We start from the raw sequence: 22828 nt of genomic DNA on the forward strand, positions 1-22828 counted from the left end.
GTGCTATGGGGTGAAACGCACAAGGGTTTTAACCCTTCCCCCCAATGTCTTGAGGCCTCAGACAGCGCAGTCAGCCTGGCATTAGCCTCCGCTGTCAGTGCTGCCAAGGAGTGAAACAGGCCCCTTCCGTGCCCAGGCCGCGGCGCTATGCAGCGGACCCCCCTCGCCGGAGCAAAGGCCCTGTCTGCAGGGGACGAATTACACACGGCCCAGCAGCCAGCACCCTGCTCTAGCACCGTGTGTCTGGGGGAGTTACAGGAACGGCCGCCATCAGCAACGGCTGCACCAGCACTTCCCACCGCAGTGTGTGCAACAGGCAGTCACTGGCCCCAGGGCATCTCTGATTTGCTTTGGAAGGGGCTGGGAGCGGATCACGGGCCACCTGACATGCTTTCCTGTCCCCAGCACAGTGGGGCAATTCAGTCCCATCTCCAGCCTGGATCTGCCCAGTAGACGTGGCTCCACCTCCTGGCTTCAGAGGGGCTGTGCTGGGAAGAGGTCACACAGAGTACTGGGCTGGGACCCTGTAACTTTCTCATGCTTTAACCCTCTCAGTGTCCCCTGCTTTGGTGTCGGTTTCTATCAGGTACTTGTTAATTGGCTGCAGGAAGCCCATCTGCACAGACACGAGGCTCCCCTGGGTCTCTGACATAGCATCATCCCCGCTTTCTAGCTGGTCACACACATGATCAATTCGCTTGGATGTGGCCACATCAGCTGCCCCTTCGTCTCCCCATTTCAACCGTGTTCAGTAACAAGAATCCATATGACGCAGACACACACTAGGACCTCATTCTCCATAGAAATGGGACCTCATTCCTCCGACACACAAAGCAGCTTAACACAGAGATGGGGCTTTGTGTCACTTCCTTCTGGCTTCTCCTGCTGTCGTTCTTCCGGAAGAGTCTCTTCCTGGGAAATATTGCCCACGGTTCCACGCCGTCCCATCCCAAGCCAGTGTATTTCAATGGCATCAAGCCCCTCGTTTCCCCAGATGTCCTTGTCTGCAGCTTTTCCACGCAGGCAGCTAGGAGCCCAGCTTGAGTCGTTCCAGGCAATTCTAGCACTGAGACGCTGCAGGGCGGCAAGAGGAGCCATTGCGACACTCCAGCGAGGTGAGAAGGCAGCTGTCGCACCCCACGCCACCATGTTCTGCAGCTGATGCTACTCCTCCAGAAGAGGCTTTCAGGGGTCTCCTCTCCCTCCCCAGCATCACCTTTCCTTGGCCTACAGGAGCCAAAGAAGGCCCAGCACCAAGGAGACAACATCGTGCTCTCTCGTTGATAGCAAGGAAGGGGACAGGTCTGCTATTCCTTCTGGGAAAGGCCTTTGCTGCTGTTCTCATAGAGAGACACTCATTCATATCCTGAGTCAGCAGCCCTGGGAGGGCAGGAGAACCAGAGGCAGGAAAGGGGGATTTCTAGGGAAAGACTCCCTGACTTTGGCTCAACTCTTCAGCCAGCTGGTACAGACTCCCCTCCACTCCCACTGTCCAGCCAGCGGCACGATCTGCCCCGGACAGGCTTTTGACCAGTTCCCCGCCAAGGAGAGGCAGAGACAAGGAGAGAATGAAGCATGGAGGGGTTAGAGGGAAAGGGAGAGATCTTGCCAGAGAGAGACAAAAGAAGAACAAAAAGAAGAAAGAGAGAAGAGAGGGATGGAGCTGCTGAGCATTAGAGAGACAAAGTTATAGGTCTTAAATACATCATTTAAAATACATTGTGCAGGAGGGGGTTAAAATCATCATCATCTGAAGCAACCTGATAGCATTATTCAATGGTTAGTAAATAGAACATAAAACCCTGTACCCAGCTCGCTTGGGGTGAGTGAAGAGGTTGTGGGGGGATGACACAGGCCCTCAGCCACTCTTGTGGCTGCCATCACCAGTCCGAATTTTCCGAGCCAGGATGGTCTCCTTGGAGACCTTCTTGCGGTCGCTGGCCAGCCCCAGGAGGCACATGAGATCAATGAAGGCTGTGGTGAAGTTGTAGTGCCAGCCGAACTCGCTGGTGGAGTAATCATAGGGGAAGGTGTGGTGGTAATTGTGGAAACCTTCACCTGGAACGGAAGAGCAGGGACAGGACACTGTAAATGCACCTGAAGCTGGGTTTGAAACCGTCACGCTGTAGAAGTCCCTTCCCCAGACTCGGGCACCATGTCCCCAGAATGGGCCATCTGTGCCGAATGCAGACTGTGCTCCCCTTGGGGCAGGGACAGCCCCGTGATCCTCCTCCCCTTGCAGCCCATTGACTTCGCTGGGAGCTGGCCCAGGCCCTGTGCTTAGCCTGGGCTCTGTGTGCCGAGGCTGTGTCTACATGGGGGGTTTCTAGAAAGTCTCCCAGTGTTGGTCTATCCCTGGCACAACTCCATCAGTGGAAGCGCCAGCGTGGGGTGAGCCCGAGCACTGCTACCACTGGGCCATCGACCCTGCTCTGAGCAGGGTGTGACAAGGCAGTGGCGGAAGCGCTGGCTACGTGCGCACTCCCGCATCGACAGGCTGGTGACAATGCACCGGTGAGAGGCCAAGGCAGGGAGAATGTCAGAAAATACCAGCCCTGTCAATGGGACCTGCCTGCAAACGGCCAGTCACAAAGGGACAGCGCTCGGAGCCAGGCACGCAGCACCCTGACTGGGCAGGGAAAGGCGGGGGGGAGTAGGGGCTGAGCAGCCCCTGGTGGCTGGCTGTCCTGCTGCTCTCCCCTCTTCCAACACCAGCTCAGACTCCTCAGCCCCAATTGCCCATGTGTAACATCACCCACCAGCCCCATCTCCTCTGCACCGAGTCCAACACCAGAGGAGGACCAGGATGGTGCTAAGGGCATGTGAGGAGGTCAGGGCAGGCTGGAGGGGAGAACAAGTGAGGGCTGGTTAATCTCAGCACAGGTCCAGCCAGAGCTCGGTTGGCTGTTTACCTGACCCTCTTGAAGCTGTCAAATTGGGTGAGAAAACTCAGGATATTTCCCGCACTTCTGCTTGTGCCTGGGCCTCCCCTTATTAAAGCCCTTAAAATGGGCCCCCTCAGAGAGCCTAGTGAGGCTTGTGGGGGTTTCGGATTCCTCCTCCATCTCCCAGAGAGAAGCCATCTAGCTTTGGCTGAGTTCCTGGCGAGATCTGAAGTGAGTCCTGGCCCTTCTTGGAGGCTCCATCCATCCATCTTCCATCCCCAGAGTCTGAGAAGCTCAGATCCAGATGGGAACTATGCAGCTCCGACTCTCGCTAGTGAAAGTCTGGGGCCAGATCCCCAGCTCATGTAAATCAGTGGAGTGCTGCCGAAGTCCACAGAGCTACGATAAACACAAGCTGAGAATCTGGCCCAGGAAAGCAGTACAAAGCTAATGGTGATTCTGGGCTCATTTTCCCCAGGTCCTCAGCACCTCTGAAAATCAGGACTTGGCTGTCTCAATTCAGAAACCACTGGGCACTTCTGGCTGGGTGTGTCCAGCTTTTTCAGAAGCATCATTTCCCAGAGGTGAAAAGAGAGAGCGGGGGGCAATTGTCATCATAACAAACAGGCGGTGAGACCTTCAGGCAGGGCAAATAAATCTCATTGTGAGATAAAGAGGTGCTATATGCAGGACACTGGAGAAGATAACCCCACTGTCCTATGTACCCACTGACTAGAGCATGAGACACTCCAGTGAATGTGCAGGTCTGCAGGTGCGTGGGCGAAATCACCCAGATGGAGTCTATGCGCTTCTGGCTTTCCCGTATGTGAGTGCAGGAACATTGGGGTTCCTAGGGTCAGATCCTGATGTAAATCAGGATAGCTGTATGGACTTCAAAGCAATGCAGATTTACATCAGCTGAGGATCTGGTCCATTTTATGTAATTATGCACCTAAAATTTTCCCTGTCCCACAGTTTTATAAATGGATGTTATTCCTCTTCCCTTCTCTCCCAGACTCTCCTGCACTGTTGCTATGCACTACTGAACAGCTGCTGTGTTCCTCCCCAGACACAGCTGCATTTCAGTGGCGGGTGCAGTGTTCTCTGCCTGTCTCATTCATAGTCAGTTTGTGGTTTGGAATTAAAAGGCATCACCAACGTACCTAAGGCTCCAAACGTGACAAAGTGGTTCTCCCGGGGGTTGATGTTTCGATCATAGGGCCGGTTGCCAAACATATGTGCAGCACTGTTCACGAGCCAGCTGGCGTTGAGCACTACCACGTAGCGCAGGATGGCGGGGAGGAAGAAGCTGTTGCGGAGAGATTCCCCCCAGAAGCACCAGGGCACTAGGGTGGGGAACAGGAAACACATGGCCACCACAGAAAGCTTGTAAAACCTGCCAGGAAACAGAATGGGGAGAGAGTTAGTGGGCGGGTGCATCCCATGGAGGAGCATTGAGGGGCACGGGCAGTTCAGGTCATCTACCAGGGCTGAGTCTCTGGGGCAGGGGAGAGGTGCTAATTTTAACTATACAAAGAAAACAGCACAGAACCAGCCCATCTCTGCCCCGGTTTGACCCCTGGAGAAAAAGGAAAACAAGGGCAGTGACAAAGTGGGCACAGAAGAATAAAGGGGATAGGCTGGGCACACAATGAGAGCCACACACCCGCTAGCAGGGGTAAGAAGGACCCAGCAGATGAGCTGGGAATGGAGTACAGGTGCTTTGAAGCAGAGCTGCCAGGCTTCCTGGGGCTCCATTTATCATTATTGTTGCCAGGTCACATTTGTACGGGGGGAGCGCGATAGTTGCCATCTTGGCTGACGCACCTGGGATTAAACCAGGGACCTCCAGACCTCAGGGCATGCGCTGTTGCAGCTCGAGCTCTGGCTCCTTACCTGTGGGCTGCAGCAGACTCCTCTCCTCCGTCTGTCAAGGAACCTGTCACTCACACTGGGGGAGGCCTGGCGCTCGGCTGCCCTGGGGAACCGGGCCATGTGTGCGCGGCGGGGGAGGGGATAGAAGGAGGGAAACCCAATCCCAGCAAGTGAGAGATTGCAAGGGGGAGACACCAGATGGTGGAGTCTAAGTGCAGCTGGGGTGTGTGTGTGTGCGGGAAGGGAATCTTGTGCCTCTTCCATTTCCACAGGAGTACGGGGGTTGGGCAAGAGGCAGGCCCTGAGATACGAGCAGAAGCCTCTCCTCTCACTCACCTACCTAGGAACTGTTGTTCCTCACAGGCTGCCCAGGGCTTTACCCCTGCTAAGGCTGCAGCAGCAGTGGGACATGTTCTATACAAGAGGGATTCAGCCGGTTGGCACTGGGCCCTCTGTGCCAGCGACATTCCCAGCGAGGCTGGAGCCCTGCCTTTTCTGACCCCATTTCCTCCTGTCCCACAAACAAAGGAAAACATGTAATATATCCCACTGCTGTGCTGGATGGAACTTGTTCCTCATGGATTTCTGCCCAGGTTTGCAAACAATGGCCCCGATGCTCCAAACACACCTGAAGTGTCCCACTGACTTCATTTGGGGCTGGTCACCTGCAGAAAGGATCCGGGGTGACTCACAAGAGGGTTAGTTTTGCTCTGGAGCAGGGGTAGTCAATTATTTTTTGTCAAGGGCCAAATGTCTTGGTCAAGGTCTAGTCAAGGTCCAGACTCCAGAGAAAATAATGATAATAAGTAAATAAAAGATTTTGAGGTCCATTCAAACGTGTCTGGCGGCCCGGATTTGGCCCGTGGTTCGCCTACTGACTACCCCTGCAAGAGATTCCTGTAGCCGGATGCCATGCCTCAGAGCCCCTTTGGTTCCCCAGTGATACATTGGTCACAACACCTGCCCTTCACCTTGCACCACAATCACCCTATTTTCTTCCCCTACCCCGGCTGCACCCGGCTCACCTCCTCTGGAACATCACCACTTTGTCGGCCTTCAAGTCAGCCAGGTCTAGCTTCCGGCCCTTCTCGATGACGTCGGGGTGTTTGCGCACCAGCAGCCAGCCAACGTGGGAGAAGAAGAAGCCCCGCGTGGCGTTATGGGGGTCCGCGTCGGTCTCAGAGAACTTGTGGTGGACGCGGTGATCTCGGGCCCACTCGTAGATGTCATTCTGGAATGAACATGGCTGGATGACTCACCAGATCAGCAAGGATTAGAGCTAGGGCTATATATACACAACGTAGTCGGGTGTCTAAAGAAGCAAAATGGCACCTAGTGGAATTTACCAAAATCCCTTAACTGGTTTAGGTGCCTAAATCTCATTGACTTTAAGTCCATATTTTTTATGGGTTTTATTTGATTTTTGTTTTGAAAAAAAATGGCCATTTTTTCAAAACCAGAAATTTTTGCTCAGAACATTTAAGTTTTCCTCAAAAGTTTCTATTGTTTGTTAATTCACTTTTTTTAATTGATCATTTGGGGGATTTGGTTAGCCCTGTCTCTGCTGCTTTGCCAATACTGATTCGTCAGTTTAGCCCCAGGGTGAATCCCCCCCCCAAAATTGGATGTTCTCAAAAAATGAAAATTTTCCACTTTGAAATGGAAAAAAATAGTTTTTCAAACATTTCCTGAAAAAAAAAAAACATTTAAAGAAAGTTCTGTTGACTTTTTTTAAAGCCAAAATATCAGTCCATTTCAAAAACCCGTGGGAACGAACCCAGATTTGAAAATGTTGAAATGTTCATGATTTTATGTAAAAAGTTCATTTTGACCAGCTGTAATAAAACTAGTTCACATTTACATTATCCCTCTTACACAGAGATCTTACAGCACTTTTGAAAAGCTGGGTAAATATCATTCGGCGACGGTCTACAGCTGGGAAACTGAAGCACTATGCAGGCACATTTGTGGCACTGTGATAGGATGTATAAACCCCACACAGGTTATGGTTAACCATGGGTTAACAGGAGCCTGAGCCCCATTAGGCCAGTGGGTGGCACTTGGAGGCATATTGCACACTGGTCATCAAATCCACTTGGGAAGGAACTGAGTCTTCCTAAAGGAGGGGGCATAGGGCAGTAAGAAAAGAAGACCCGGGGGAGGCGCAGGAGACAGGTAGCTGGGAGCTTCCTGGACTAAATGCAGAAGGAAGCCTGGAGCCAGAACTGGAAGGTCCAGAGCCAGGAGGAAGCCTGGGACCAGAGGTGGGTCACCCTGAGCCAGGAGGAAGCTGGAGACGGGGAAGCCCACGAAGTATTTGGACAAGACTGAGGAGCTGCAGGGAAGGACTCTGCAGCACTCAGACATCTCTGGAAGACACCGGCCTGGAGCGAGCTGCGGTGGCTGACTCTGCCATGAGAGCAGGACCCAGACCTCAGAGGAGAAACCCTGGGAGATGTGGCTCATTACAAAAAGCCCAGGAAGGGGCTGGCGAGAAGGCTGAGGAAGACTAATGGGAGGAAGGGGTTCTGGGAGGCAGCGGCAAGGTGTGTGACAGAACAAACCTTGGCGGCTCGTCCTCAGGTCCCTGGACTGGGACCCGTGAAGAGGGCGGGCCTGGGTTCTCCACCCCAGCCACTGGGAAGGTGGCGTGAAGCCCTGACATGAGGCGATAAGGACTAATCAGAGCCTGGAGAGAGGCTGTAAGAGCTGCTTGTCCCAGAGGCTGGAAACCTCACAGAGACCTTGAAACTATTTGTTGGAATTTCTTACCCCAGAAGGGGAGAGGTTTAAAGTGACCTGGCCAGAGGGCTGAATGCCACAAAGAGGCCGGCCACCACAGGGCTGGGGCACCTATCAGCCGGGAGCGCTAAACAGGAAAGCGCTGCCATGCCCAGCCTTGAGGGGGGCACTGGTGGTGAGTCAGCTCCTCTATGGGCACCTGTCACTTAAGTATCAGAGCTCCTCCTTCATCTCATAAGCACGGGGGATTTCTCCTCATCACCCTTTGGGGTAGAAAAGCATCACTCTCAGCCCCATTTTACAGGTGGGAAGGGTGAGGCCCAGAGCAACTAAGGACCAAATTTGTAACGGTATTTAGGGGCTGCAAAACCTAAGTGGTTTAGAAGCCTAAATCTCAGCTGTGTCTAAATAACTTTTGAAATGAGGTTTAAGCTCCTAAATCAGTTAGGCATAGCAACTCCTACGTACCTTTAAAAATCTGAGCCAAAAACTGAATCCAGACTTCCTGCATCCCTGTCTAGCGCCATAACCACAAAACCATCCTTCTTGCATTGAGAATGTGATTTACCTGTGGGTCACCCAACATATTAGTGATAGAGCTGGATATGAGTGCCAGGCCTCGATTCCCAGTTCCAACCACTGGGCCCCGAGAGCCCCGTCCTGCGCCTTGCCAAGTATCCTCAGCTCCCCCAGAAGTCAGCTGGAGTTCGGGGCAGTCAGCACCTTGCGAGAACAGGCTCTCGAAGTGGTGGCAGAGCCTGGCTCCCTATACAAGCAGTATTGGAACATGTACCGTGCCAGTGCTGGAAATGCACCTTGGGAGGGGCAGGGCACAGCTGAAGTAGGTTCTCCTGTTTCCACCTCTAACCCCAAACTCAGTAGTGATGGGTGAACCTCGGACTGTTCTTGTCTGGATATGAGTCGACAGTGTGCCCTTGTTGCCAAGAAGGCTAATGGCATTTTGGGCTGTATAAGTAGGGGCATTGCCAGCAGATCGAGGGACATGATCATTCCCCTCTATTCGGCATTGGTGAGGCCTCACCTGGAGTACTGTGTCCAGTTTTGGGCCCCACACTACAAGAAGGATGTGGAAAAATTGGAAAGAGTCCAGCGGAGGGCAACAAAAATGATTAGGGGGCTGGAGCACATGACATGACTAAGACTGAGGGAACTGGGATTGTTTAGTCTGCAGAAGAGAAGAAGGAGGGGGGATTTGATAGCTGCTTTCAACTACCTGAAAGGGGGATCCAAAGAGGATGGATCTAGACTGTTCTCAGTGGTACCAGATGACAGAACAAGGAGTAATGGTTCAAGTTGCAGTGGGGGAGGTTTAGGTTGGATATTAGGAAAAACTTTTTCACTAGGAGGGTGGTGAAGCACTGGAATGGGTTACCTAGGAAGGTGGTGGAATCTCCTTCCTTAGAGGTTTTTAAGGTCAGGCTTGACAACGCCCTGGCTGGGATGATTTAGTTGGGGGTTTGGTCCTGCTTTGAGCAGGGGGTTGGACTAGATGACCTCCTGAGGTCCCTTCCAACCCTGATATTCTATGATTCTATGATTTAAGCACCCATCACCCTGGTTGCCTCTGACGGCTGCTAGCTGGCACGTTTACCATCAGAGCAAAGGAAGCTCCTAAAGAGCTTCACTTGTGATCACACTGTATTTGCTAGCAGCTCCAGGCAGTAACGGGCAGGGCCAAGGAGGAGATAATCCATTTTCCAGAGAGGGGGAAGGTTCTGGAGAGTCGGAGACACAGCCAGTCTGCCTGCAAGGAACTACCAGATCTGAGTAGACCCAAGTCTAATATCCTGTCTCTGACAGTGGCCAGCACCAGCTGCTTCGGAAGAAGGTGTAAGAACCCCACAGAAGCAGATGTGGGATGATCTGCCCCCCATTAGGGCAGATGTGGTCTCTAATAGTTAGAGCCTGGCTTACGCCCTTAGCGGGAGGTCTGCCAGAAGATTTGTTGTCATTAATTATGATGGTAATTCTGGATATTCTTGTTATCTGTATAAATGTCCAATCCCTTTTGGAATCTTGATAAGTTCTCTGCCTCAATGACTTCCTGTGGTAGTGAGTTCCACAGCCTAATTACACGCTGGGCGAAAGTATTTCCTTTTAGCAACTTTCTAAGCAAGAGGAAAGTTAGGCCCATAAGTCAGCACTTTCTAATTCCACCAAGTCCTTCATGGGAATCAGACATAACTGTCAAGAGGAGAAGAGCCCCTGGAGGGAGAGCGAAATCCTCCTGGTTTGGAGTGATTTCCTATTGGTGTATTTCCTTAGCCATTCTTCCACTCCCAATACCCCTCACCCATCCCAGCAGCAGTGTTACTCAGTGAGTCTCCCCCTCATGTGAAAGGTGAAGATCTGTGATCTCAGGCATAACTCTGGAGATACAGCTGTCAGAGGGGAATGGTACAGAAGAAGGGACTGTGACTTCAACCTGCTTCCCTGTTGTATATGTGGATATAGTTTAGGACTCATTGCTTCCCTATGGACAGGCAAGCTGACAACCAGTGAGAGGGGTTCCTACCTGAAAAGCCATGGAGTTGGCAATAGCCAGAAAGATCCTGAGGGGCAAGCCAGCTTTGTAGGACCGATGGCTCCAGAGACGATGCGCTCCAGCTGTGACCCCCAGAGCACTCAGCAGGAAACACAGGAACCCTGGACATGAGAAAAGGGGGTGAAAGGCAATGAGTCAGCTAAGTTAGAGCAAGTTGTCCAGTTGGAAAGTTTCCATTGATCCAACACAAAAGCAGAACTTTCTTCTGAAGATGCACAGGCAAAAGAGACACTTGTGCTTTGATACCATGATGATGGACACTCAATGAATAAAACTGCTGCATCCAGTACAGCCCTGTGGCAACAACTCTAACAGATCTCGCTCTTCTGGCATTTCCCCTGATAATCTGGATAATTCTCCTCTTCCTAGTTCATTTCATCATATTTTTCCTAGTTAGACTTCTTTGGCATTTACACCTTTCCGTGGTAGATGACTTAAGCCTGGATAGCTAGCCTGCATAGTTACCGAGGGGCCTCGCTATAGGTTTAAGTTCTTAAGATTTCCCTATAGATATGCTTATTTCCCGCCCCCCAAACACACTACAATGTTAGACATCACACTGACTGGCAGGTGTTTTTAGATGTTACAGAAAGTGAACTACACACAGGGTCATCTTCTCTCCCCCACCCTTTTGAATACCAAGCAGGAGTGAGCTGGGGAAAATGGCTGTCCCATCAGATCCTAGACCATACCTTCAGCTCCATCATTGACTGGAGACTGCTCAGCTTCCCCCTTCCCACCCACCTCCTCTCCCTACTCCTCAGTTCTCCTCTCTGCTCAGCTTCTAGATTCATTGCCAAGTCGTACACAGGCCACAAGTGATTGGTGGTGGATTGGAAGAGTATCAAGTTGGCTTTTTTTGTTTGCTCCCCCGTGGTGCTGTCATGAGTCAGTCAGGTGGAGTTCCATCCCTTAAGGAGAGAGGCCTGTTTGGATAAAAAGCATGTGCTCTTCTGTCTTCCAGACCCATGACACCCTGTCCCCGTGTGCATAGGTCTATCCCCATATACTGGCCCGAGGACAGAGTTTAAAATGGATTATAGCTACTGGTCCTAGAGCTAAGACCCTGTGGCACTTTTCCAACAGCACCCCAAGGGCTCGAATATCAGAGGAGAACTGGGAACTTGGATATGCACCTGAAAAGCAAAATGTGATCAGAAGGAAGGGCCAAAAGCTCAGTCACAAGAACTGAAGAAACCTTAACATTCTCCCCTCCCTCCCTGTAATCTCAGGGGATGCACCCACAGTGCCTACCAGTCGATCCTTGTTCAGTGCAAAATCCACATCCTAATATCCCCTGGGAAAATACCTTCCATGATTCAACTGCACTGATTTCAGCCTGTGTATATAAGCAGGAATCACAGGTAAACTTGGCAGTACCTCTGGTGCCCACTTAATGCCCTTTAACACACCCAACCTAAAATCCTAACAATGTGGATTCTGCCAGTGGCTGCTGGGAGAAAGAAGGACAAGTGAGAGTTATCCTCCGGGTATCTATTTTTAAATACAAAGCCTTTGGTTGTTGTTTGTCACCATAGTTTCCAGGAGTGCCCATTTGTTTTTCACACAGCTCCTTAGTTCAAACCGATCCGTGCTTACTCTCCAGTAATCACCTGCCACTTCTTCCTCTTCGAAGCTCCCAGATCAGGCTTTCTTTCCACCCTCAGGGCCACACCTCTCCTCAGGCCCTCATGTCCAGCCTCAGCTACTGCACCATCCTCCTCTGGCGTCTCAAGCACATACTCGCCCCCCACTCCACACTGTACAAGGTGCAACTGCTAGAGTCATCTTCCATGTCTGCTGATCAGATCCCATCATTCCTCTCTTCAAATCCACCGCTTGTTCCCCAGCTACTATTATATCAAACAAGCTTCTGGCCACCACCACCAACGCTCTCCATAACTCTGCCTATCCCTACATATCCTCCCTTGTCAAACTTCCTCTCCCCCTGGAGGCTCTGAAATCTGCCAGGGGCAGAGGGGTCACCGGGTGAGCAACTGATTCCCAAGGCAGGCGAAAGTGATGTGAGGAGGATGGAGGTTGGGCGGGGAAGGGGGCAAGGAACAGAAAGGTGGAGAACAAAGCGCTTGACTCTGCGCCATAGAAGTTAGTGAGAGCTTTGCCATTGACATCAACAGGAGAAGAGGTCACAAGAAGAGGAGCAATGTTGATAGAGACGGCCCTGGGCTACAGAGTTCTGAGCTGGCCTGCCCCACAGCTCTGTCGGAGCAGGAGGGGGCTCTGGCCTGGGGCTTCGGGTCGGGCCCAGCTTTGGTTTAATGACAGGAGAGCATCAAAAGGTTTGGAGTGTGGTTTTGCTTCAGAAAAAAAACCTAAATGTCTCAGCACGTCTCAGGTCTGCAAAGCTGGGTCAGGAGCCCTTGAGGGAATGAGTCCCCTATTTCTGGCAGGAAAGGCGACTCTCAGTATTTCCACATGGCTGATCCTGCTGGAACCAGGGAAATGCAGGAAAAGGAAAAAGAGTGGGAAGGTTCAATCAGTCACATACAGCTCTGCAGGTCCGGGTGAGGATTTCCGCTGGAACCCCAGTGACAAGCACATGAAGGAGCAAGAGGAAAGGGCTGGGGAGAGAGAGGCTTCTCAGTGACGGGGAATTTGTCAGAACCCACGGTGCTCCCTAGACATAAGATGCTGTGGAAACATATTGCAAACCTCAGCTCATGAAACCTCTGTGTGACTTTATACCTATTGTACAGACAGGCTGAGGCACAGGAAGGCAAATTGACTTACCCAAGATCACACCGCTTGTCCATGGCAGAGCTGTGACTAGAACCCAGGAGTCCAGCTCATGCTCTAACCACTAGGCCATATGCTTTCTACAAGTAGTTGAAGGGTGCAGCCAGGCAACATACAGGGGACAGATCCAGAGCATCCCTAGCTGGGTCCCTGGAGAATTAAACTGGAGAATCTTTAGTCAACTTTAATGGCATTAAAAAGAAAACTGTGGGTTAGGGAACTAGATGCTCTATTTATAGCCCTGAGCCCGGGCCTAGAGACACTGCATCGGGCCACTGCTTTCAGTCTTGGTCATGTTGTTTCTTGGCTAAGATACTGGAAAAGGCCACCAGAGTGACAGAGGGGCTCAGGAACCTCAGCTATCCCTTTGCTAGACAAATGCCAGGCAGTGATTGGCTTATAGCACCTCCTACGGGAGAGCTAACTGATAGGGGAGTGGTGGACAAATACAGGGAGGCACACAAGGAAAGGGAGACAAGGCACTGAAGGAATTTTGGCAGAACAAGAGAGTAGGTTTTATTGCAGCGGGGAGTGGGTTAAAGAACAGGGCCGGGCGCCCAAAACTCTGCTTGTAATCCCAGCTCCGCCACTGACTCACTGTGCAGCCTTGGGCATGGACCTTGGACTGAAATGTAAATAAGTAGCCTCTGATTTTGGGTGCCCAACATGAGACAGCCGTCAGCTTTGCAGAGATGTTGAGCACCTGCAGCTCTGATTGATTTCAGCTGCAGCTGAGACCCCTGTTGATATCAGTCAAAACCGTGTGACAGTAACCTTGTGCTCTCCCTGCCTGGTGGTTGTGACCGACTGCTGTAGCTAATCAAAGACTCTGTGGGGCAGGGACCATCTTTTTGTTCTTATTGGTCACCCAATACTCAATGGCCGCTTTGAAAGTGTTGGCCTTACCCTCTCTGCGAGCCAGATTCAGATTTCAGTTATTCCAGGGGACCACGGACAACCATTGGAATAACTCATCTAGGGACACAGTGAATTCCCCATCACCTGAAGTCTTCAGTTCAAGACTGGATGCCTCAAAGATACACTACAGATCAAACAGAATCTGGGGGAGGATTTCTGGCCTGTGTTACACAGATGATCCGAATGGCTTGAAAAATCTATGAATCTAGAAACTCCATTGACTTCACTGGCATTGAGACGGAAAGTTCTGTTCCTCCACTCTTTGCACAACTTGGGGATGAACTACTCCCCTATCTTTGGGGCTGTGGTGCTTGAAGATGAAGGGAAGTCTGACTCCTCTATGGAACAGGCTCCCAGGAGCAGCTATAAGGGCACCACGTATGCACCATTTCCAAAGGCCAGTGTTTAGGAGTAATTGTGGATAGAACTGGATGGCAGCTCTGTTCAGAAATATCCTGCCTCCTCTCTGAGCTGGAGGAGAGGCAAGCGGCACATTAATTAAATCGGCAGAGGATACTAAATTAGGAGGTGTTGCCAACAGCTTTGAGGAAAGAGTAACACGGGAGCGTCTGTAGAGAGGTTAGATAATATGGGCCAGATCCCCAGGTGGAGTGCAGCTGATTTGTACTGCGCCGCCAGGGTTCTTTGGCTACCAGCTCTGCCTAACTGGCCCAGGGAGGCGTCACCATAGTGCAAGGACGATCCCACAGCACCGCAGAACAAATGTCTCACATGTTCCCCACTCCTGGCACTGCAGGAAATGGGCATTGTTAAAACACCCCTGCACCATGCTGTTCCATGTATAGCCCCTTTATGGCCATTACAGGCCATAAATCAAAGCAATCCCTAGGCTGCTCCACCACAGCGCAAGGAGGACAGCATGCACAGAATGGCCCCCAGCACAGGGCCGTGAGGGTATACCACCCTCCCTGACTTCCCTTCCGTGCGTTTTGGCCACAACAGAGGGCCACAGTCAGGACATAAAAGAGTCCAGAGTCGGCCTTGTCAAATGCAGGTAGTGCCTCTGGGGAAAGAGAATCCCTGGCTGGACAGTAATGATAGGGGAGATGCACAGAAAGCAGCAATGCTGAGAGACCAAAGGGATCTCACAGATGCTGCAGCGGAGGGACATTGCCTGACCAGCAATACTATGTAGTTCTGGGGAACTCTGGTCCAGAAAGAGATTGTGTGATGTAACATGGGCAGGAACTGAGAAGGGCAAACATCAGCAAAGGGCTGGAGAGCTTGAAAAGCAATGAGAACTTAGTATGTAGAACCCGGCAAGATGGAAATTAAAGGGGATAGAACCAGAGAGTCTATAGGATTCTGAGGGATGTGAACATCAAGCCAACAGAGGAGTGGTTTAGGATGGTATAACTATGAGTAATTCCTTACAAAAATATAATAGGCTATTGGTCCCATACTCCGCAGCTTACAGTAGTGGTAGAGCATAGACTGGAGCTACGACTGTAGTATATATTCTGAATAAGGGATGCTCATCTGTCCCAGGTGGTAGGACACTGCTAAACTGAAATTAAAATCCAGAAAGATCAACCTGAAACAGAAAACAGCAAAGAAAAGCAACAGTACAGAACTGAGAACACAAGTGTGCTGTGAGGAACAGATCTAAGGCACTACCAGAGACAGAGGAAGGTGAGACACAGACTGGGGGGCACTGGAGCAAAATGGGATGAGAACGGAGGGGGCAGACGTGCTTAGGGATGCATTAGAAATGCTGTTAGGTGGGGAAGGGTAAGAAGGACAGACATCATTTAACTCCCACACAGACCCCAGCTCATCCTATTGCTGGACCACATGGTTGTCCCATTTCCCTGGAAGAAACCCACCAAAGCAACCCCCTTCCTCCTCACCCCACCCTGACTTAGTTCTGAGGGCGTCTGGCTGCCGTGCTGAATGCTGAGGTGCAGGCCCATCTCTAGGGTGCAGCCAGACGCTCCATTGGAGCAGGTCTGTGAGGCTCCCAGAACTCTGCATGCAAGGCTGGAGCTGGGGCTTTCAGAACAGATAATGCTGCACCAGAGAGCAACGGGGCCCGAAGAGCAAGGCTTTCTGCTGCACAAAACAGTGTCAAGGGCCTTGAAAGCTTCCCCCAAGGACAAGCTGATGCTGCATATTCCCCCCAGCGAGGTCAGCCCCTGGGACAGCATGCGCAGTTCCCAGATTATGGGGGATGCAGGGGAAGACGCTATCCTTGGAGCGTATCAGTTTCACAGGGTAAAAGCCCAATAGGATTCTTTTGTAAAGGGACCATTTTGTGTATGGCAGCATTCTGAGTGATGCTGGCTTCACGCTGGTGCCTTCGCCACCGCCTTTCGGCAGACTGTGAACCATGCCTGTGGCAACCCCACCAGCCACTGCCTGCTACAGTCACGGGAGCAGAGAGTCAAACCAGCAGGTCTTGGAAATCCAAGGGGTAACAATTAAGCCTCCTGCCTGCTTCTGGAAGGAGATCTCTCTGGAAGGTGATCCTCCCAGCCTCTAGCCAGGTCCAGAGGCCCAAGCATCCCAGAAGGTAGCCTCTGAGAGTAGACCAGCCCAAGCCTGGCAGTGGCATGGAAGGACAGCAAGGGAGATCCCAGCCAGATCTCACAAGGGACTGTCCAGCAGCCTGGTTTGCCAGATTGTTACCTAGGGAGCATCTGGCTAGAACTATCTAAACTGGAGGGCCTGACTCTGCTTTCTTACCCAGCCGTGTAAATCAGACATGAATGAGACCCCCATCTCTAGTTTAAAATGCTCCATTTCTGTAATAGTCAGAGGCTGGGATCAGAGAAGCAGTCAGAACTTCAGGCACGTTTCGCCACACCTTGTCATCTGAACTAACCAAACTGCTCAAGTCTTCAAAATAGGTCAGAAAAAGTTTTGTGAAAGACAGGGTCTCTGGTGAGAGCTGGCACCTCCCATCCTGATCCCAGCTGCAGCTCAGCCATGCATTTCAGAAGATGAGTTTGGTTCTAACACTGGCCAGAGGGTCTGAGCGGGGAGAGCGTATCTGACCCCAGCGGGTTCGCCTTAGTCATCTCTCATCCACTGCAGCCTTGACTGGAACTGGTTGCGTGTGAAACAGCCTAATGAAGTTGTACAAGGTTGCCTTGGAGTCTAACTGAATGTTTCAATTTTTATCTGTGTGTTTGGGGAAGCGATACAAGAATTAGCTCCAGCTTTAACTCATTCCTGTGCCTTCACTCACATGAGACACCTAGCTCTGCAAGCCTGACTCTTGTGCTCCTGGAAGACCCCGTGACAGTTTCTGCAACCTCTACTCTTTATTACCCTCAGGCACTGGCCTCATCCCCTTTTGGGTGATTGTATTCTTCCGCCCCCTGCAGTTTCACCATCATACAGGGAAGATGGGAGAGTCCCCTCCACTTACCCCATGCCAAGGTGACAGGCTTTGCTGCAGGTATCAGCCACAACCCGTACAAGCCCCCTAAATGCAGCAGGCTCATGAGGACGATGTTCCTCCAGACGTATCTCTTGGCAGGCTTGGGGCCCTCCTTCTCACAGTAGCTCTCGTCAAAGATATCGTCCGTCATGCCCCGGTCTCCTCCCAAGTCCTCTTGGTTGGACAGGGCCTTCTCCATGCCTGCTCCCCCATTCCTCGTTGCCCTGGCGGTGACGGTGGAGGAGGGGAGATCCTTGGAGAGCTGGCATTGGGAGGGGACATTAAAAACAAACAACATTGTGTTGGTTACAATCTGGTCCCCACCACTGGGCTCAAGAGGGGCTGGCTTTGGGCTGCTGATCCACCATCACACCCATCTCCTAGGACAGAGGAGCATTAGGAGCTGGGGCTGGCTGTCTCTCCATCACAGTCTCCCCTTCCCCACCCCACCCCCCGCCATCCCCCGCATCATATCCTGAGCAGGGGGGTGGGGGGAGAGAAGGTTACTAAAGCAGCCTCTGAGTGGTAGCAGGACTTGGTCTGGGGTTTTCCAGCCAGGCCCAGCAGCACCCAGCCAATGGCATGTTGTTCTCCTGTGGTGCAACCCACCCCTCACCGTGGGTCAGAGTGAAGCCTAGACACTACTTTATCCCTAGGCACCACTCAGGATCTGTCGTGCCCTATACAGGGGTGGATCTCAGCCCTGGGGCTTTGGGGGGCATGGAGAGTGGGAGCGAAGGTGTTTAAAGACACCCCCTCACCACCACCAGCAGAGATCCCCTTAAGGGAGCAGGGAATCACTCTCATTTGGCTTTGTCAATGGGTGTTTTACATCGATCACTCAAGGGTCCCTGACAGCTTGGGCTGGGCTCGTTTCTTTCAGCCACCAATAAATTACATTGTGCAAACCAGCAACAGGGGGAATGAGATTCACACTTTGTTCCCAGGGCTTCTCCTAATACTCATCCTTTCCCTTCCACAGCCCCTTCCATGGAGGATCTCAGGGCAGTTCAGATATTACTGGGTTAAGCCTCACAACCCATTTGTGGTACCTTTTCACCTCTCACTGCCTTACTTTCCTTCTCTGTCCAGTGGGGAGAGCGATACTGGCCGACCTGTGCCAAGTGCTTTGAGATCTCTGGGTGAGGAGTGATAGGGATAAGGACAGTGTTGCATGCTCCTAGATAAAACCTTGGAGTTGGCACCTCATGGTTACCGGTCAGTATCATTATCCCCCACATTCAGAGATGGGGAAGTCGAGGCACAGAGAGAAGTAACTTGCCTGAAGTCACCCAGTGAGTCAGTGGCACAGTTAAGAATAGAACTTAGAAGTCTTGGCTCCCAGTTCCCCTGATGCAAGCATGACACAACAGTCATTCTTCACATACCCTACCCTTCTGTATTAGCAGGAGTGCCAGATCACACATGCATAATGAAAGGATCACGCACGAGTGACCTCACTAGGCAGGATCCTTTCATTAAATCTGGAGTAACTGATCCTCCTCTCAGCCAGGTGTGGTTGCTTCATGTCTGCACACCGGAGTGCCCATCTCAGGTCTGAATCTGGGCATGATGGGCTTGATTTTCAGAGGGGCCGAGCACTTGTTGGAGCATCTGACCCCTGAGAATCAGCCCAAATGGGCCTGGGCTGTGCTATGCTTTGCTCAGCCATTTCCACCTGTGCAAACTGGGTGTGTAGTCACTACCCAATTGGAATGGCAGAATCAGGCCTGATATTTCTGGACACGCTGAGGAAGCCTGGACAGTGGCTCTGCCTCTCCAAAGGCTATTTGGTATCTTTGGTGGCAGTGCATTAGAAGTTGGCTCACACACACGTTCTTCCTGGTGGCAGGGCACCCTCTGGGGCCAGGGCTCCACTGTGGCCAGTTTCTTGAGGGAGGCATTAAAAGCAATCCATGCTGTTTATGTGGCTACCCAACTCCTCCCTTTCCCAGGGGCAGAATCCACAGCCTCAGCAATACCTCCCCACAGTGACTGTTATAGAGGCTGAGGAATTCCCCTTGGAGGATCCCCAGGCACTCTACAGGTTCTCTTGCAGACATTTGGAATCAAACATATTTCCATTTAAAAGGAAGAGCCTGGGCAAATCCATGCTGCCAGACAGCTTTGTTGCTGGAGAGCTGTCTTCTTGCATCCCAGCTTGGGGGCCCTGTCTCCCCACAACTCTCTTCTAGTCAATGTGACTTTAACAAGGTCCCTCACCAAAGGCTCTTAAGCAAAGAAAACTGCCATGGGATAAAAGGGAAGGTTCTCTCATGGATTGGTAACTGGTTAAAAGACAGTAAACAAAGGGTAGGAATAAATGGTCAGTTTTCAGAATGGAGAGAGGTAAATAGTGGTGTCCCCCAGGGGTCAGTACTGGGTCCAGTCCTATTCAACATAGTCATAAAAGATCTGGAAAAAGGGGTAAACAGTGAGGTGGCAAAATTTGCAAATGATACAAAACTACTCGAGATAGTTAAGTCCCAGGCAGATTGCGAAGAGCTACAAAGAATCTCACAAAACTGGGTGACTGGGCAACAAAATGGCAGATGAAATTCAATGTTGATAAATGCAAAGTAATGCACATTGGAAAACATAATCCCAACTATACATATAAAATGATGGGGTCCAGGTTAGCTGTTGCCACTCAAAAAAGAGATCTTGGAGTATTTGTAGATAGTTCTCTGAAAACATCCACTCAATGTGCAGAAGCAGTCAAAAAAGCAAACAGACTGTTGGGAATCAATAAGAAAGGATAGATAATAAGACAGAAAATATCATATTGCCTCTATATAAATCCATGGTATGCCCGCATCTTGAATACTGCATGCAGATGTGATCACCTTGTCTCAAAAAAGATATATTGGAATTGGAAAAGGTTCAGAAAAGGGCAACAAAAATGATTAGGGGTAGGGAACTGCTTCCGTATGAGGAGAGATTAATAAGACTGGGACTTTTCAGCTTGGAAAAGAGATGACTAAGGGGGGGATATGATTGAGGTCTATAAAATCGTGACTGGTGTGGAGAAAGTAAATAAGGAAATGTTATTTACTCCTCATAACACAAGAACTAGGAGTCATCAAATGAAATTAATAGGCAACAGGTTTAAAACAAACAAAAGGAAGTATTTCTTCACACAACTCACAGTCAACCTGTGGAACTCTTTGCCAGAGGATGTTGTGAAGGCCAAGACTACAACAGGGTTCAAAAAGGAACTAGATAAATTCATGGAGGATAGGTCCATCAATGGCTGTTAGCCAGGATGGGCAGGGATGGTGTCCCTAGCCTCTGTTTGTCAGAAGCTGGGAATGGGTGACAGGGGATGGATCACTTGATGATTGCCTGTTCTGTTCATTCCCTCTGGGGCACCTGGCATTGGCCACTGTCGGAAGACAGGATGCTGGGCTAGATGGACATTTGGTCTGACCCAGTATGGCCATTCTTATGTTCATAGTAATGATACATCCAGAGGTTTTGGGGACAGACCTAAAGTGCCTGAGAAATGCATTATAATCCAGATATTAGGCACATTAGGGTTCTCCCCAGCCCAAATGTCAGATATACCCATATGACCTCCTACCAGGAGGTTGTATATACTTCCCTGGCTGCATGATAATTGGCCAAGGGGGCTCAGGGTTTGTCTACATAGGGAAAATTACCAGCATAGCTATCCCTGTATAATTACACCCCACATTGATGCTCTTATCCCAGATTGACCCCATAGGGAATTTTACTGACATTGATATAATTATAGCAGCACAACTATGCTGGTCATCTTCCCTGCGTAGGCCTTCGAGAGGCCATATGGCCCACAGACAGCTCTGAAATCCAGCTGAGAGACATGATGGGGGGGCTCACTTGGCTGGAGACCAATGGGGTGGGGAGGAGAGAGAGAGGAGTTATCTCCTGGCCTAAGGGCTATGCTGGCTCCTCTTGCCTCTGCCCTGAGAGAAGGATTGGGATTGAACAGGGCTGCTTTGGGGTCCAGAGGTGGGGGAGTGGCTAGATCATTTACATGAGTGCCCCCTCATTCATGAACGACTCTGCAGCTCCCATGTGCAGAACAGATGGTTCCTCCCCCCACCCCCCCCCCGCCAACATTAAGCACCCAGTAGGTGAACCCGGTATACAGACAGCCCAGACAGCCTACTAGAGTTTATGTGCCCCTTATAGCTGGACTCGGGACCAGACCCCAGTAATACAATCTCAGGTCAGTATACGGCAGCACCCCACAAGCAACATAGCGCAGGGCCATTCACAACCTTGAGAAAAAGAGAGAAGGTAGGCGATGTGTCAGTTAAATCTAGTCCCTAAATAAATATTAAAAAACGAAAGGAAAACATCAGTCCTGGCATGCATTTCTGCTGGAGAGAGGGCAGGGCTCTCCACATCCCTGCACCTCGTGTAGTCCTCCACACTCCTGAAAAGGGGCGGGAACACCCTGCCATTCTGAGCTGGTAGCATTTCCCTCCCACTTTGCACAGACGGGCTGTGGATAGGAGGCGTTAGATGGGGGAATCAGCTAAATCCGTCTAGAACGGAAACTGCCCGGAGATCATTCATTTTTAAAAGGCTAATTTCCCCCCACCCCAGGTTATTATTAAAAGCTGAGGATGACTGGACATTTGCAACCTCTCATTTACTCTTGCCTTGTTCACAGCATAATCAATTTCACTTTGGTTTCTAGTCAATTTCACCTTGAGTGTCCTAGGCTAGCACAGTGCTGCAATGTTTGGGTTACAAACACTGCAGGAGAACGTCGGTTTAAAAACAGGACAAGATTTCCGTTGAGAGTTTTAATAAAAACCATCGGCCACCTGCACAAGAGACTCGCATGGAACCATTTCTATGGCTCTGAAGGCTTTGTTCAAAAAAATTCCCTGCAAAACCAGCAGTTGATGATTCACTCCTCTCTCCACACACCCCCTTCCTCAAGGAGATTTCAGCGGCATACTTAACTATTTAAGATCTTGCGCCACCTCTGTGGGCTCAGTCGGTCTCAGGTTAGCAGCAAATTGCGTTTGTTAATGCTTTGAGAGTAACACAAAAGCAACGAGATTTTAACCCCGCCCCCCAGAATTTACCAGTTCTAGTTAACTAAACCCCCTGTGAAAAAGAAATGATTCGAGCTGGTGGCATCAGGGATCTATTCAGCAGAGCTCACGTAGCAGGTCTCTAGAAGTTACTACCCAGGGCTCTCTCTTGTAGGGTGACCAGATGTCCCGATTTTATAGGGACAGTCCTGATATTTGGGGCTTTTTCTTATATAGGCGCCTATTATTCCCCCCCCCCACCCCGTCCCGATTTTTCACACTTGCTATCAGGTCACCCTACTCTCTTGTGATGAGCTTACCTCCTCTTGGAGCACGCTGGCAGGCATCTGGGGACTGCGCGCGTGTGTGTAGAGCTGTATGTATAGCTACTGCCGGCGGCTTCCTCTGCGGAGATCCGCTGTGACCCCCTCAGGGAGAGCTTCGTGCTGCTGCTGGCAGAGCCGTTCTGCGCTTCAGTGAAGACGCCGCCTCTGCTGGTGCCCGTGGTAACGTGATCCCGGGAGATGGATCGTGCTTTGCCGCGGGGAGCCCTCGCAGCACTTCAGCAGCGTCCCCCCTCCTTGGCTTAGCAGGCTGCAGCTGCCAGGGCTGAGGTAGTGAAGCCTTCCGGTGCCCTGCGCTT

General features: G+C 51.0%; 1 protein-coding gene across 2 annotated transcripts; it reads right to left on the reverse strand.

The window, feature by feature from the left end:
• Positions 1-1858: 1858 nt before the first annotated feature.
• SCD (stearoyl-CoA desaturase) lies at positions 1859-22532 on the reverse strand. Of its 2 annotated transcripts, XM_065407636.1 has the most exons (7): positions 22506-22532; positions 19135-19169; positions 17138-17388; positions 10039-10169; positions 5786-5991; positions 4049-4281; positions 1859-2058 (listed from the first exon to the last, which is right to left on the reverse strand). In XM_065407636.1, exons 1-7 carry the CDS (start codon positions 22530-22532, stop codon positions 1859-1861), a joined length of 1083 nt encoding a protein of 360 aa, XP_065263708.1. The 2 variants fall into 2 exon arrangements, with proteins under 2 accessions (XP_065263708.1, XP_065263709.1); XM_065407637.1 differs by lacking the exon at positions 19135-19169 and having other exon boundaries at positions 17138-17411.
• Positions 22533-22828: the final 296 nt, after the last annotated feature.

The sequence above is a fragment of the Emys orbicularis genome, chromosome 7 (assembly GCF_028017835.1).
Source record: "Emys orbicularis isolate rEmyOrb1 chromosome 7, rEmyOrb1.hap1, whole genome shotgun sequence".
Classification (NCBI taxonomy): Eukaryota; Metazoa; Chordata; order Testudines; family Emydidae; genus Emys; species Emys orbicularis.